Source organism: Crotalus tigris, unplaced genomic scaffold (assembly GCF_016545835.1).
Source record: "Crotalus tigris isolate CLP2741 ecotype Arizona unplaced genomic scaffold, ASM1654583v1 scf7180000017980.1470182205:1502881, whole genome shotgun sequence".
In the NCBI taxonomy this organism is placed as follows: Eukaryota; Metazoa; Chordata; class Lepidosauria; order Squamata; family Viperidae; genus Crotalus; species Crotalus tigris.
The window spans coordinates 530,667-545,206 of record NW_024096756.1 but is presented as its reverse complement, the minus strand read 5'-3'; the positions used below and the strand labels follow the sequence as shown (position 1 = coordinate 545,206).

At 37.3% G+C, this 14,540-nt stretch overlaps 1 protein-coding gene across 1 annotated transcript in view; it reads left to right on the top strand.

Moving 5' to 3' along the window:
- The first annotated feature begins 215 nt into the window (after nucleotides 1-215).
- PROS1 (protein S) overlaps nucleotides 216-14,540 on the top strand; it is a 38,675-nt gene continuing 24,350 nt past the window's right edge. The window contains exons 1-3 of the mRNA XM_039345859.1: nucleotides 216-761; nucleotides 11,468-11,625; nucleotides 12,333-12,357. Of these exons, the coding sequence (XP_039201793.1) occupies nucleotides 677-761; nucleotides 11,468-11,625; nucleotides 12,333-12,357 (268 nt within the window). The 5' untranslated portion in view covers nucleotides 216-676. The remainder of the gene's footprint in view (nucleotides 762-11,467; nucleotides 11,626-12,332; nucleotides 12,358-14,540) is intronic.

Genomic DNA, 14,540 nt, shown 5'->3' with positions numbered 1-14,540 from the left:
ATGACATTTTTCCCAAAAATTAAATGCATCACCGGTTTGTTCTGCAAAATCAGTTGTCTTGAGATTGCATAAAACAGATCTGCAGGAGCAGCCAGAGAGGCTGGGATCATAGGCAAAGAACTCCGATGGCTTGGTTTCTAGCTTGCTGTGCAAAAACAGCCGAACGGTAGCCAAAGAGCAGTAGCTTTGATTTTGGAAGGAGGAACGAGACGAAAGTAAACTGCCCCTTTCTGTGTTATGGCAACGAGCTTTGGGAAGAACACAACCAAACGGCAATTTCTCCTCCTCTCTGCCTCTTTCTCTCGCACGCGCGCAAGCAAGGACACACACACACACAGGGTCCTTTTGAGCACCCTTCAGCCCCGCGGGAGGTTCAGCAGCTTCTGGGCCACTGCCATAAAGTCCTCCCCTCGGCCTTCCTGTTTACCCACCGCTTGAAATGGACAGGACCGCTTCCAGGAACTGTCTTGCCTTCGAATGAGGCCATCCCCCAACCAGTCTCCTCTCCCTCCCGCTCTGCTGGAGGACTAGAACCAGGCAGTATATTATACTCGCTTCCCGATACTGTGTGAACAACCAAACGACAGCTGAGAGCAGATGCCAGCATCCACTTCTTAGCTCCGAAAGAAGATACACCGACCCCGTTAGTCTATTACTCTCAACTTCTCCCCTAAGAATGAGACTCCTGGACGTTATTTGCCTGCTTAATTACGGCCTCTTTATTACAGCGACCGCGATCTCACTCTCAGAGGCAAGGACGTGTAAGTAAAATTGGTCTGCTTTCCAACTTTCGACAGACTTTGGTGTGACATGCATTTTTTTAAAGTTAATTCGGACCTGTTTTGTGCTTTCTACCTCAAGCTGGATGTTTTCAGGGCTCGAAGAGATTGTAAGGAAATAGTAACGGAAAGAATTCTATACTTACATACCATATAGCCTCTTTTATGAAAAGAATTGTGTGTCTTTCGAATTCCTAGGGATGCAGCCTGATTATAGTACAGGCACGTTTACTCGATAAAATAAGTATCACGGAGTTTAATGGGACGTTGTTGTAGTTTATGGCACTGCAGGCTGAGGTGGATCTGGTTCCTTGTTGCCAGGATTGCCTGAGAGACTCTGATGTGCCCTTAAATTCTGCAGGTTCTGAAATAGCTTTTCTGGTTTTCACTAAGCAAATATCTTTTCCATCTCCATAAAGCAATCATATTTGTAATGAGGCCAAACTACAGGAGAACAAGTTATCATTACAATGAGAGAGAGAAAAGATGTTTAACTCCAGCAAAAAAAGGGGGGGGCATTTGGGGTATTGTGAAACCATATTAAAAATAAAAGTATAAAACAAAGCTGCAACTTCTGTGATGAAAACTTTAAACAAGTATTTTATGTAGAAGATACAAACTGTATTTTTTAAAATTGGTACTAACTGTTTTCCCACAAGTACATTTGAATAACGCATGCAGCCTGTTTAGAGATAAATGACCTTTCATCATTTGCATCTACAGTAAACATAAAACATGTTTCTCCCTATCCTCACAACATTGTCTTCAATACATGCCCATCCTACACAAGCTTAAACCATGCTTAGCTTTTTCAGTGTCTGGAGGTAAAGTAAGATTTTGTTCCTTATTCACATAAAATTCAAGGTAGCCTGTCTAGATAGAAGATGTAAAAAAATGTTAGGTTTTGTTACTCATTACCCTGGAGGGAATGAGGTTATAAAGTGGACTGAAACAAGTGCAGAAGAGTTAGGGCCAGCCGATTTCATGCCTGAATTCAGTAGTTTTCTGCTCTCTCTAAGACAGGGCTTTTCAACCAGTAGTACGGTACCACCTGTGGTACATTGGCAGGTGGTAAGCAACCATCCTAGAAAAGTGGTAGTGGGGAAGGGAAATGAGCTGAACCGGTAGCAGCACCGCACAAGCCTGAGCGACAGATGGCTGGAACTGCAGGGCTGTGAGGGCTCAGCAGAAGCGCCAGGATCAGTGCTGCTTTTCAGCTGATCGGTGCTTCTTCGGGACTGTCAGGGCTCAGTGGAAGCACCAGGATCAGCACCAGGCTCCAGCTGGAGCTTGGCGCTGATCCTGGTGCTTCTGAGCCCAGAAGAAGCACCTATCAGCTGGAATGTTGCAGCATCCCCAGGGTCTTGTGATTTACATTCAGAGGCTTGGCAACTGATTCATATTTATAACGGTCACAGTGTCTCAGCGTCATGTGAAGTGACCAAAACCTGCTGCAACCACCCAGCAGACGGGGGGAATAAAAACCAAACACCTCCCCATCCCACCCCCGCTGCCAATCTTCAACAGAAATGCTCACAACAATGAAAACCTTGGACACGAGGAAGAGTGCCGCCAGGTGGGTAGGCAGGTGTCTTGCTCGGCTGTGGCTTGGGGGCCACTTTTTTCAGTGCCATTGTAACTTCGAATAGTCACTAAGCGAACTGTTGTAAGTTGAGGACTACCTGTATTTTATCACTTTTTTCCTTTTTTTGGGGGGGTCATCAAGTTTTTGACACCTTGCTAGGCGACTGGTGGTACTCAGATATTGCCATATCCTAAAAGTGGTACAATGGGTGAAAAGGTTGAAAAGCCCTGCCCTAGGACAGCTGAATAAGCACTTCAACTTTGCAAGACAAAAAGGATCAACATCTTAATTTTAGGTTAATTTAGGAGATGAAAGCAGATTCATTAATAGTCCAAGTTTTTCCTCATTCAGTGTAATATATTTTTTGGTTGTTTCCCCCTTCCCTATTTCATCCCTATAACAATTTCATAAATTAATTACATAGGAAAAAAGAAAAAAAATCCATGGCTAAGGATGTTCTAGCAGTCTGTATGGAAACTTGCATGTTTAGATACAATTTCAACATACTGTAGTTATGGAACATGTGACTTTTACAGATTTCAGTAGTGATACTGATATACCTTATTCCAGTGATAACAAACCTTTTAGAGACCGAGTGCCCAAACTGCAACCCAAAACCCACTTATGTATCATCGGGTGCCAGGTGGGCGTGGCCGTTGGGTGATTGTGGCCAATTAGGTGGGCGTGGCCATTGGGTGGGCATGGCTGTGGTAAAAAGTTCAATCAATCAATTCCAACTTTGCAAGATCTTGTTTTTCTTGTGAGAAGTTGAAATTGATTGATTGATTGAAACTTTTTTTTTTTGCACACGGTGGAGGCCTAAAGCGAAAAGGTTTTATAAAACCCAGCTGAAGGCCTAGGACTGGGGCGACGGCACGTGTGCCCATAGGTTCACCACTACAGCCTTATTCCATAATTTACCAAACTTCTTAGAATCTTATGGTATCAAGAACAAGAAATCTAACTTCCAATGCACTTCTTCAGAACTACTTGAGGCTTGGCATGTGGGGCCTGACATATCCTGTTGTCAGATTTTTAAGCATCCAAAACAAGATAGTAAAAAGAGGATAATGATAAGGATGATGGAGATTACAGCATCAGTTAATGTCAAATTGCAGCAAAAGCTAGGATAGTGGTGGCGAACCTATGGCACAGGTGCCAGAGGCAGCACTCAGAGCCCTCTCTGTGGATCGCCCCAGTCCTAGGCCTTCAGTTGAGTTTTATAAAACCTTTTCGCTTTAGTCCTCTACCGCCATGTGCAAAAAAAAAAAGGTTCAATCAGTCAATTTCAACTTCTCGCGGAAAAAAAAAGATCTTGCAAAGTTGGAATTGATTCATTAAACCTTTTAGTCCGATCCAGTCTGTGTTACCACTGTAGTCACGCCCACCCAATGGGCTACGCCCACCTGGCACTCGACGATACATAAGTGGGTTTGGTGTTGCAGTTTGGGCACTCAGTCTCTAAAAGGTTCGCCATCACTGAGCTAGGATGATCTAATTGTAATGTTGGTAATTGTAGAACAAACTAGATTTAATTTTAGCTAAAAGGCCAAGGAAATTATACATAATATTCCACATGATGTAAATATGCAGAAGAATAACAAGAAACTCTCTCTAACTCTGTACACTATCTGACCATGAGGGTGTTATTGTAAACTCTTTAGTAGTTAATGATAAATTATATAGTTCATGGACCAGCTATTACCATTACTTTGAGCTTCAAAGAAGGGGAGCCTAATTGAAGATGAGAAAAGTAGTGTCTAGAATGTAGTTTTACAGCGTTGAATTATGGCCTACACAGATGAACAATTCACTTTTTTGACTAAGTGGGGGCTGCATTCAAAGTATTTCTCCCAGCATGTCCCAAGATGTTAGCTATCAGTTGAAACTTTAAAATGCATTTTCATTTCCAATCTGCAGGTAATTTTGGATCCATTATACAACCTCATTTTAATACAGAATGTTCATGTGAATAATCTCTAGTTACAGACTCTGAAATTACCAAATTATCAACATAGCTAAATGTAAGAAAATATCCAAGAGAAAATTTTGTCCCCTTTTGTTAATATTGATTGGTGGGTCCAAAGGTATTGCAGTTATCTTTGTTGCATAAATCAACATTCCCTAGGAATAAAGATTAACATCTGTTAAAAGTAAAATCAAGCAGCTCTTGCTTATTATAAGCCAGTTAGCCTGCTGAGTGTTATAAATAAACTTTATGCTAGATATCTATGTTGGAAGCTACCTGTTTGGCTATATGGAAACAATATAGGTTTAAGGAAAGTTGGATGACTTTGGATTAAACCCTCATTTTATAATTTTATTGAAAAATACACATGATATTTCCAATTATTTTTCTGATTACCAGTGACATTCTTTGAAATAAAATTGAGTGAATATCTATAGGTAAGCTATATCACCATATACCATACAGATAGTCCTCAGATGTCAATGCAATTAGGACCTGAATTTCTATTCCTAAGTGATGTAGTCATGAATCGCAATATTATTTGACCACATGACTTAGCATGGCAATCCCAGCAGTCCTGGTTGCAGAACTGTGTAGTTGTTAAGCAGAAGAGATGGGAGTCCCAGGCAGGAGCACGGTGACTTGGACAGGTGCTGTCCAAGTCACCATATTGCAGGTGGGCCACGGGTTGGTTAATGGCAGCTGCAGTCTGTTCGGTGGAAGTCACAGATGGTCACTATGCAGTCTAAACTACAGACACTTGCAAGCTGTCTGAGCTATCAGCAGGCACGACCATGGCGTATGAGTGGGTAGGGGTTGCTATGGAGTAAAAGATCCCTCCATAACTGAGATTATTTGGAGAAAAGGGGGGTTGACTTATGGGAACAACTTGCGACTATCTCTGCCAACTTCCCCATTAATTTTGCTTGTGGGAAGCCAGCAGGGAAATTCACAAATGGCAATCATATGACTGCAGGAAGTGCTGCAATAGCCAGATCTTCAAGGACCCATCATAAATACCATTCATTCAGCTTATCATAACTATGCAGGGTAATTAAATGAGTGGTTGTAACTAAGGACTACATGTATACATAAAATTTAATCATCAGGCCTCTTATTAGAAGCAACCCCAAGGGTATATTTTGGGCTACTTATTTCATTATTATATTAACTCATTGGTTGAAAGTATTACTAAGCTAAATTTCCATGTTCCTGTGTTGGTGTACAGATTCCTTCTGTCCCCAGCACTGTGACCTTTTTAGTTGAATGAAAGTTTTTTTTGGCATTACCAGAGAGCAGCTGGTAAAAGTTAACTTGCACGGATGGATGCTAAAACAGCAGATCCTTAAGGATATTGGTTATTTTACCTCTTCACAAGTTATGATGATCTTTTTAAGGACATTCAATGAACTTGGGAGTCAGTGCCATTCATTTTTCATAAATAATTGAGTACAATAATTGAATTATCCCCGAACATAAAGATACACAAGTATTGAGCTGCTGTGTTATCCTAAACACCATATAAACTATATTCTCTTATCCAATTATCATGTTATGAGAACATAATACTTTGGCCACATAATGAGAAGAGGGGATTCATTGGAAAAGACCCTGATGTTTGGAAACATTGAAGGCAAAAGGAGAAGGGGACAGCAGAGGATGAGATGGTTAGATAATGTCATTGATGCTATTAGCATGAATTTGAGAAACTCCGGGACAGAGTGGAGGACAGGAAGGCCTGGGGTGCTACGGCCCATGGGGTCTCAAAAAGTCGGATATGACTTAGCGACTGAACAAAAACAATAAATAGTTGCTACCCATATGGAGAATGTGGATATGACAAAAAATGTTATATTTGACATACAGTAAAAAATCTATAATGCTACAAATATTGTACCAGTAATGCTACTGTCGCTAAAGATGTAGATAACTTCTCTATCCTTGCTTACATCTAGTAAAATAAAAGGAGAAAGGAGAAACATTCACAAAAACTCTTGTGTCGCGATACTTTTATTAAGCTTTAAGGTGTTACTTTTTAGATCCACAGATATTCTCCCCTGCCCTCCCCCCAGTAACTGCTGATGAAATTTCTCCTTGAAACATTTAAAAGCTATGGAGTGTTCTCAAGACCTGGATTTAGTAACGTTAAAGCCTCTCGAGGGATTATGTATGCATTGATTCAAATTCTTTCTCTGAACTTTAGAATCAAAAGGATTTTCTGCTCTGTTGTTTACTATGATAGGCAAAATGACTCACCAAAGGACAATTGCTGAAATTCTTAGTTCCTTTCTGCCAGTTCTAACACTTTCAGAGGTAGCCAAGGAACAATAAGGTTGCCTATGTTTTACTGATTTGAAAAATGCATGTGCTGCATCTAAGTCACTTCTTTATTTGAAGTAATATTGTTTTTAAAAAAATCTTAATACCTGTAGGCAACAGAAATATATAGCAAATAATTGTTTCTATTAGAAACAATTTCTAATAGAATAAGGCTACAAACCTCTACATAATTACTAGCAAGTCATACTTTTGTGTGGTGTAATACAGCACATACAAATGCACACATGCCTGGGATGTGGTGAGTTGACCTTTCTGACTCCTGAGAGGAAGGGGTCCCTCTTTCAACAATCCCTCTTTCACCTTCCCGCAAGTCCTGGAACAGCCTGTTTGATAAATTCTACTACTACCTATTTTCCTCCAGATAAATGCTCCCACAAATAAAGTGAAGTGGTCACCAGTTCTCCTGTTGTAGCTTAACTTGAGCACAAGAATGCCTGACCTCCTTGAAATCCTCTCAAAATGAGAGTCACAGTTTCAGATGAGAATTCAAAGCTTTATTATGTATATTGCATTTGCAATAATTGGAAAGGAATTAGAAAGGGAAAACAAATAAACAAAAACCAGCCAAGAACAAATTCAACAAACTATTTTAAAAGTGTAATAAATACATTACAACGATCATTTCCCATAAAACAAAACCTAAGTATTTTACATCTATATCCACTGTTCCCTAGAGTGGACCCCTGAGGGCCCACGATGTCATCACAGGAAATCTGTGAAAGCTTGAAGAAATGCTAAGATTTAAATCTTGAGTTAAGTCTTGGGGGTCTGTGGCCATGGTCTATGGCCACAAAAGATATTTAAAAGGGGTTCATGCTGAAGAAAAGGTTAAACATCTCCTTTTTAAAGACATCCAATTAAGATGAGCCTATCTATTCCAATCAGATTTTTCTACTACTTAAAATCACTTAGAAATCAGAAATTCTTAATGATCAGCCCATATCTCCTTTTCTTTCCATTTGATTTCATTTGGTCATTTGGTTCATTTGGTTCTTCAGTTTTATAAAATAGGACTTTCCAATTTGGCAGAACCGGTAGCTAATTTTTTGTTGGCCAGGCCCAGAATGGACTTCTGGAAGCGGCATCCACACAGAGAACCGGTTGTTCACATATTTGAATCCCACTACTGATTTTAGATATTTATATACAATTATTTATCTTTGGCTAGTCTTTCTTTATAGAAAGTAAACATGCCTAGCTTTTTTTAAACTATTCCTCATAGGGTTTTGTTTTCAGATTTCAATTCATGGTAGCTCTGATCAAAATATTCTTGCATGGTGTAACTGTAGAGTATTTTAATGTATTATCTTCCTTGAATTGGATATAATGATTTTAGTAATGTAGCCTATGTGTGGGTTAGCCTTTTGAGCTGTTGCATCAAAATGCTTGTTCTTAATTAGTGTGGTCCACTAATATTCCCAGATCATTCATATGCATGGTGTTACTAAGTCATATCTCTATGTCCTCTATCTATGTATTTGATTTTCCCAATCTTAATTACTTTTCATTTGATATCTTTGAGCATCATCCTGTTGGATTTGTTGCAATATTCAAGCTTCTGAAGTCATTTGAATGTTATTTGTTTGTTTATTAATTTTTTATGCAAATTTATATGCATCTTTCTTATAAGATGAATTGTGGTCTTGTTTTCCTTTTTTAATTACTGTTTATTAAAAGTTTTTTCTTAATATAAATTAGAAATAAAATAAAGATAATGAAAAAAAGGAGAGGGGGCAGGGGGGATAAAGTGAGCAAAAAAAGAAAAGAAAAGCAGTGATTTCTAATTTCTTTTGGTGCAGTAAGATACATGATAGGGTTATAATATCAACATTTTACTTTGTCTTCTTTCCGAAGGATATTAACATATGCAACTTTTGTTGTTGTCAGTTCCTATCACAACCAATGGAAGATCACTTGATTGATCTAAAAAAAGGAGAACCCTTATGTCAATCATTTGTACTAGAAGAAAAGCTCTTGAAAACACAAAACATCCAGGATTTTGAATAATTGCTCAATAAAAGTTTCACATTTTTTTATGCTATGTGTGTTTCTTTTGAACTCTCTATATTTATCTGTACCTATTGGAAGTTAATAAACTGTATCCTAATAAAAAGGGGTAAGTTCCTCAAATATTCTGTTTATTTTTTATTGGAAAAAGATTGAAAGAATCCATCATTAATATTTACAGCCTAAAATTAGTATATATTCTATCTTTAGTCATGTCCATTGTAAATAGATCAGATTTAGAAGAGACCTAAACATTTTGACATGTGTACAAAAATGTCTTCTATTCCCTACAACAGGTCTATGAGCTGTTCAAAACCAGGCCGCCTGAAGCGGTGGGCAAGCATGTGCATGCCTGCTCCATTTACATAAGCAGTATGTGCATGTGCATGCCACTCACACACATGCGCCTTGCCCACCACTTGCGCAAAACCATCTCATTCCCCCACACCTGTCCGCAAAGCCAGAAAGGTCAATAATTCTGCCCTACAGAGAAAACTCTATTCAGTTATTTTAAACTTTTACAGCTGAATTGCAAAGGTTAAGGCACTCCTGATAAAATTCCTTGTCTCTGTGAATGTCTAAGCCAGTGGTGGCGAACCTATGGCATGGGTGCCAGAGGCAGCACTCAGAGCCCTCTCCGTGGGCATGCGCGCCATCACCCCAGTCCTAGGCCTTTTTGCTTTAGGCCTCTGGCACCGTGTGAAAAAAAAAAGGTTCAGTCAGTCAATTTCAACTTCCCTCAGGAAAAAAAAGATCTTGCAAAGTTGGAATTGATTGATTGAACTTTTTAGTCCCACCCAGTCTGCCGTTACCACCACAGCCATGCCCACGCAATGGGCCACACCCATCCGGCACTCAACGATGCATAAGTGGGTTTTGGGTTGCAATTTGGGCACTCAGTCTCTAAAAGGTTCGCCATCACTGACCTAAGTGAACAGCAGTTAACCAAACTGCTACATGGTTTTAAAATTAAGCATAACATCTTTTAGTAGATTTGAACACATAAGTTCTTTACAGATGTTCACAGTTTGTAAAGACTGAAAGTAACAAAACAGTTATTTAGACATTTGAAATGTTACAAGTAGAGTAGTGAATATGACAGTAGAAATAGCAATAGCACTTACACTTATATACCCCTTCTCCATAGTGCTTTACAGCACTCTCTGTATATGCATTTAACAGTTATCACTTTCATTATTAAATGAACTGATTTTTTTCACTAAAGAACAACTCACAATATTGGAGTGATGAAGAGAACACTGACACTGTGTTGGCACTGTAACAAGACTGTCATATCTGCCAATACTTCAAATTGGAAATAGGGATGTACTGTAGTTATTTCAATGTGCTTTGTGTTGTATAATGGGCAACTGTTCTTTATATTCCTTATTCTTTACTCGCCATTATTCTGTTTCTCAAATCCTAACAGCATAGTTTTTATAAAGTCTGACAAACAAGACACCCAAACAATGATTTCTTTATCTTTGCTTCATTATCTAGAGATAGAGAAACTTTTACAACCAATTCTTGAAATATTTCAGGGTTGTGTCAATTGACTAAACCCAGAAAATATACAATCAACAGGAAAAATAATGATATATGCCTACTTACAGCATGGCTGTTTGGGTTCAGGATTTTTATGTAAAAAGGTTTCTCCCCAAATGATACTTTAACACCATGGCACATTTGTGACACTTAGTACTTAAGTAATATAAGAAACATTGCTACAATGACATTTGGTATATGAAATTCCCCACTTTGGAGCATATGTATAAAATGATAGACCTCAGTTCTCTACCCTGGAACATTTGAATTGAAACTCGTATTCCAGATCTGTAATTCCATCACAATTTAAGAATGGTTGGAAAAAGGAACAATTGTTGTTTTCTAAGCTTGATTATTTGCCTGCAGATGATTCATTACTCAACTAGATAATATTATCAGTGAACTGTTCCAAGCAAACTATCAGGGTCAGAGAGCACATTCTACTGAAAATGATGATTGATTATGGCATTTATGAATATAGCAAATTTAAAGCCTGCTTAGAGTGGTCTTGTTTTTTAAAAAAATCTGCTCAAGAGGGAATGTAGAAGTGCATCTCTTAAAGGAAGGAGTGTTTTGTGTAAATAAATGTTGGCATACTTAAAAATAGCAAAATAAGATACTTATATTGATTCAAGAAGGAAAATAAGCCAAATTCATAATTTGGTTATAACGAAGTAGTGTTCATCTAAATTATCATAAAAGATAATGAATGTTTTGAGTTCTCTAGAGTTCTTCATCAGAGTTTGTACAGAAAAAAAAAAAGAAAGGTGGAGTACATATAAATGTTCAAGAAACAGGCTAAAGTCTGTAGGGATGCTTGCAGATAGAGGATGAGCTATATAAAAGAAACTTCATAAATTTAAAAATATTAGCTTATAAGATATATTCTTAATCATTTAAACCAGGGGTAGGCAACCTTGGCTCTTTTATGACTCGTGGACTTCAACTCCCAGAATTCCTGAGCCAACATAGCATAGAGTTGAAATCCATGAGTCATAAAAGAGCCAAGGTTGCCTACCCCTGATTTAAACTAAAGTGTCTGTGGCGAATTTGTGGAATTCTGGTTTTTTTCACATTTTTGAGTTAGTTTGGGAAAATCAAGGGAAGCTTGGTATTCCCTTCCAGCTCTGTATGCTGACATAACAACAGCAGTCAAAGTCATAAGAATTTTGGTTTTGTTTTCTGACATTATTTGATGACACAAGAGAAGGTCCTTAATACAAAATGTTTGCTTTCATTTAGTTCTATCTCAGAATCATGCCTCAGAGTTTTTGGTCAGAAAACGTCGTGCAAATTCCTTTATGGAAGAAAGCAAGAAGGGGAATATGGAGAGGGAGTGTATTGAAGAATACTGCAATAGAGAAGAAGCCAGGGAAATTTTTGAAAATAACCCTGAAACGGTAAGAGCTCTTTGACCTATGGTGTTTTATTTTCCCAAAATTAAAATAATCTTGGCAGAGAAATCATCCTCATTTTGTCCTAATCATGGCACACACATGCCTTGGTAACCATTTTTATCATTTGTCCTTGTGATATTGTGGTTGCCGTTGCTGAAGCAATCAAAAGTCGTATTTCATTTTTTCAATTGGGAAATAGTAGTTTTTTTCTTCTTCCTACACAGTGTTTGCTGTGGACCAGATCTGGGTTGCTTCATTGAGGATGTGGTTGCTAGGGTGGTTGATGGTTTAGATTTCTGAAGTCACACTGGACACATCTTCTATCTGGGCTATTGTGAATCCAAAATGCCCCTTTGGTCCATGACAAACCTTTCGCAGAGCTGTTCTGCTTCTTTCAAACCAGATTATCCTTCTATGGCATTACAATAAAATGGGTTTCAGCGAACAGGTTATAATTGTGAAATATCTGAACATTGTGTTTAGTTCATACGTTTTCAAAATGATAGGTTGTTACATCCATTTATTTTATAAATGCTATTTACATTAAAAAGCACAGATTAAATTTCTAAAATTATTTAATAACATAAAATATAGAAAACTATGTTTTTATAATCTTATAATCCAGCTATTAGTCATTATTTTAAACAAACCATATATATTGCTTATCAATTAATACACATTCTAATTAATTTCTTTTTTTAAAAAAACAGGATTATTTCTATCCCAGGTATTTGGGTAAGTTTATTTTTTTATATAAAAAATGCATTTAATGGTTTAAATGACAACAAATTTTTTGAAACTTAAAAACTTCAACAATTTTCAGTTGTAGGAAAATTTTGGATATTCATTTAATTAGTGCTGAGTTTATGATCCACTCCTTGTTTTTACCGCTGCAACACTTGCTAAAACCATAAACATATCCTCTGCAATGTGATTCTGTTCATTTTTATTAAAAATGTTTAGTTAACTCCTTGTTAATTAATGTAATTAATTTATTATTTAATCAACACTTTATTATCTAATTAATTCAGTTTGGTTGAAATAAAACATAAAGAACAATATCTTCTGTATAATTTTATCACCTTTCTTTGTTATATAGAGTATCCTTGAACAGTTTTATTTTTCTATTCACTTATCTCAGATTTTATGTAATCAAGACTATTCTTTGTCTCTCTGTTACTTTAATATGGGCACATATTTCTTCAGTATGAACCAATGGCAGTACCTTAACAGTTTAATAATATATTATACTATCACACTAAAATATAAAACCTGACAGCAAAGGAGGGCACAAATAATTGTGCAGGGCCTTCCCAGAAACCCTTTTCTGAAAGTGTGACAGAACATGGAGCCTTGTGTAAACTTCTGAGTTGAAATGGGCATGGTGAGGCCTAGTAGAATTGATGCTGTTCCATGCAACATCTTTGCCTTTGTTACATATTTTGAACAATGAATAGGGAGACTCATGTGATTATGAGGGGTCCTTGATGCTCTCTGAGCTTGCTTCTTTTCTTGCAGACATTTCATTACCCTAACTAGGTAACATCATCAATGCTAGTAAGGAGTGCTGTTTGCTGTCAGTTTATATTTTGGTATCTTTTTTGTCTGTGTGAGTGGCGGCGGTCTTAGGGATTCTTTGGTTGGGCTGTTTACTAATGGTTCTGTGACAGTTTCTTGATTGTGGTATTGCTTACTTATTTGTTGGTCTGAAGGTGACCTTGGAGTTAATCTATGCTGATCTGGTGCTGATTACTGGTGGGGAGTGGATCATAAACTCAGCACTAATTAAATGAATATCCAAAATGCTGGAGTCTTTTTTTCTTTTGGGCTGGTTGATTGTCTCTTTTGAATAGTCTATAGATGTTGTTAATGTCTATGTGTCTATTGATTTGTCAGAGTGCCAGGCTTCTAGAAATTACCTGGCATTTTTGGATTTGGCCTGGTCTAGGATTGTCACATTTTCCAATTGAAACTGATAAATAAAAGAAGCAAGCTCAGAGAGCACCAAGTATTGCTCATTTCAACCCTGAGCTACAAATATTTTCTTTCCTGTGATTATTTCTACCTTTACAATACTAAATAAATCTTATCACTAAATAATACAAATGACAGTAAAAATAGGCCTACTCATATGACTTTATTTCCACAAAGAATGAAGTTTTCTAGGTGCACCCCTAAATAAAAGTAACTGCAATGTTGGTTTCTTGTTCTCTCAATTTGTTGTCATCAATCTTTTGTTTTTGTTTTGGGGTTAATTATTATTGGAGACTTAGCATATACAGAGTGTGAAGTATCAGGATTATAAGGAACAAGGGGTATAAAAGAAATGAATAGGCATATGGTTTAAAACCTTCTAATTTATTATAGTAAAGCTAAGAAGCCATAATGAAAAAAATTAAAATTGCTTCCATATGTCAAATGCAAGTTATAGGTATTCTGCTATCTCTTTATAATTTTTCTTGCTTTTTCTTATGTTTACCTGAAATAGATGGTTAGAAGTGACCCTCTTTTGCATCTAACCCTTGTTCTGGTAACAGCCAGATCTGCTTCAGGGTATTTGTTTTTCACCATATGAAAGCAAAATCATCTGCATTCATAATAAAACTAGAATATATAACAGCTCAATTTTCACAGAGTATGAGAAACCTTTGAATTCTGGGATGGCCTTGGTTTTGTTATCATTTTTTCAATTCCCTACTTTTGTCAGAAACTGTCAGAAAACTGACTGATTTGTATAACAACACAGTAAATTTCGCAGTTCATTAAATCTCAGCATCAAACTGTTTACTGTAAAGAAAAAAACCTGATTAAACTTTATTCATTTAAATAATGCATTTAAAAATGCACATTTCTATGACTTCAGTAAGAAGATATACAGGTCAGGAAGCACTGCACCATGTAATATAGCTTGTGGTGGC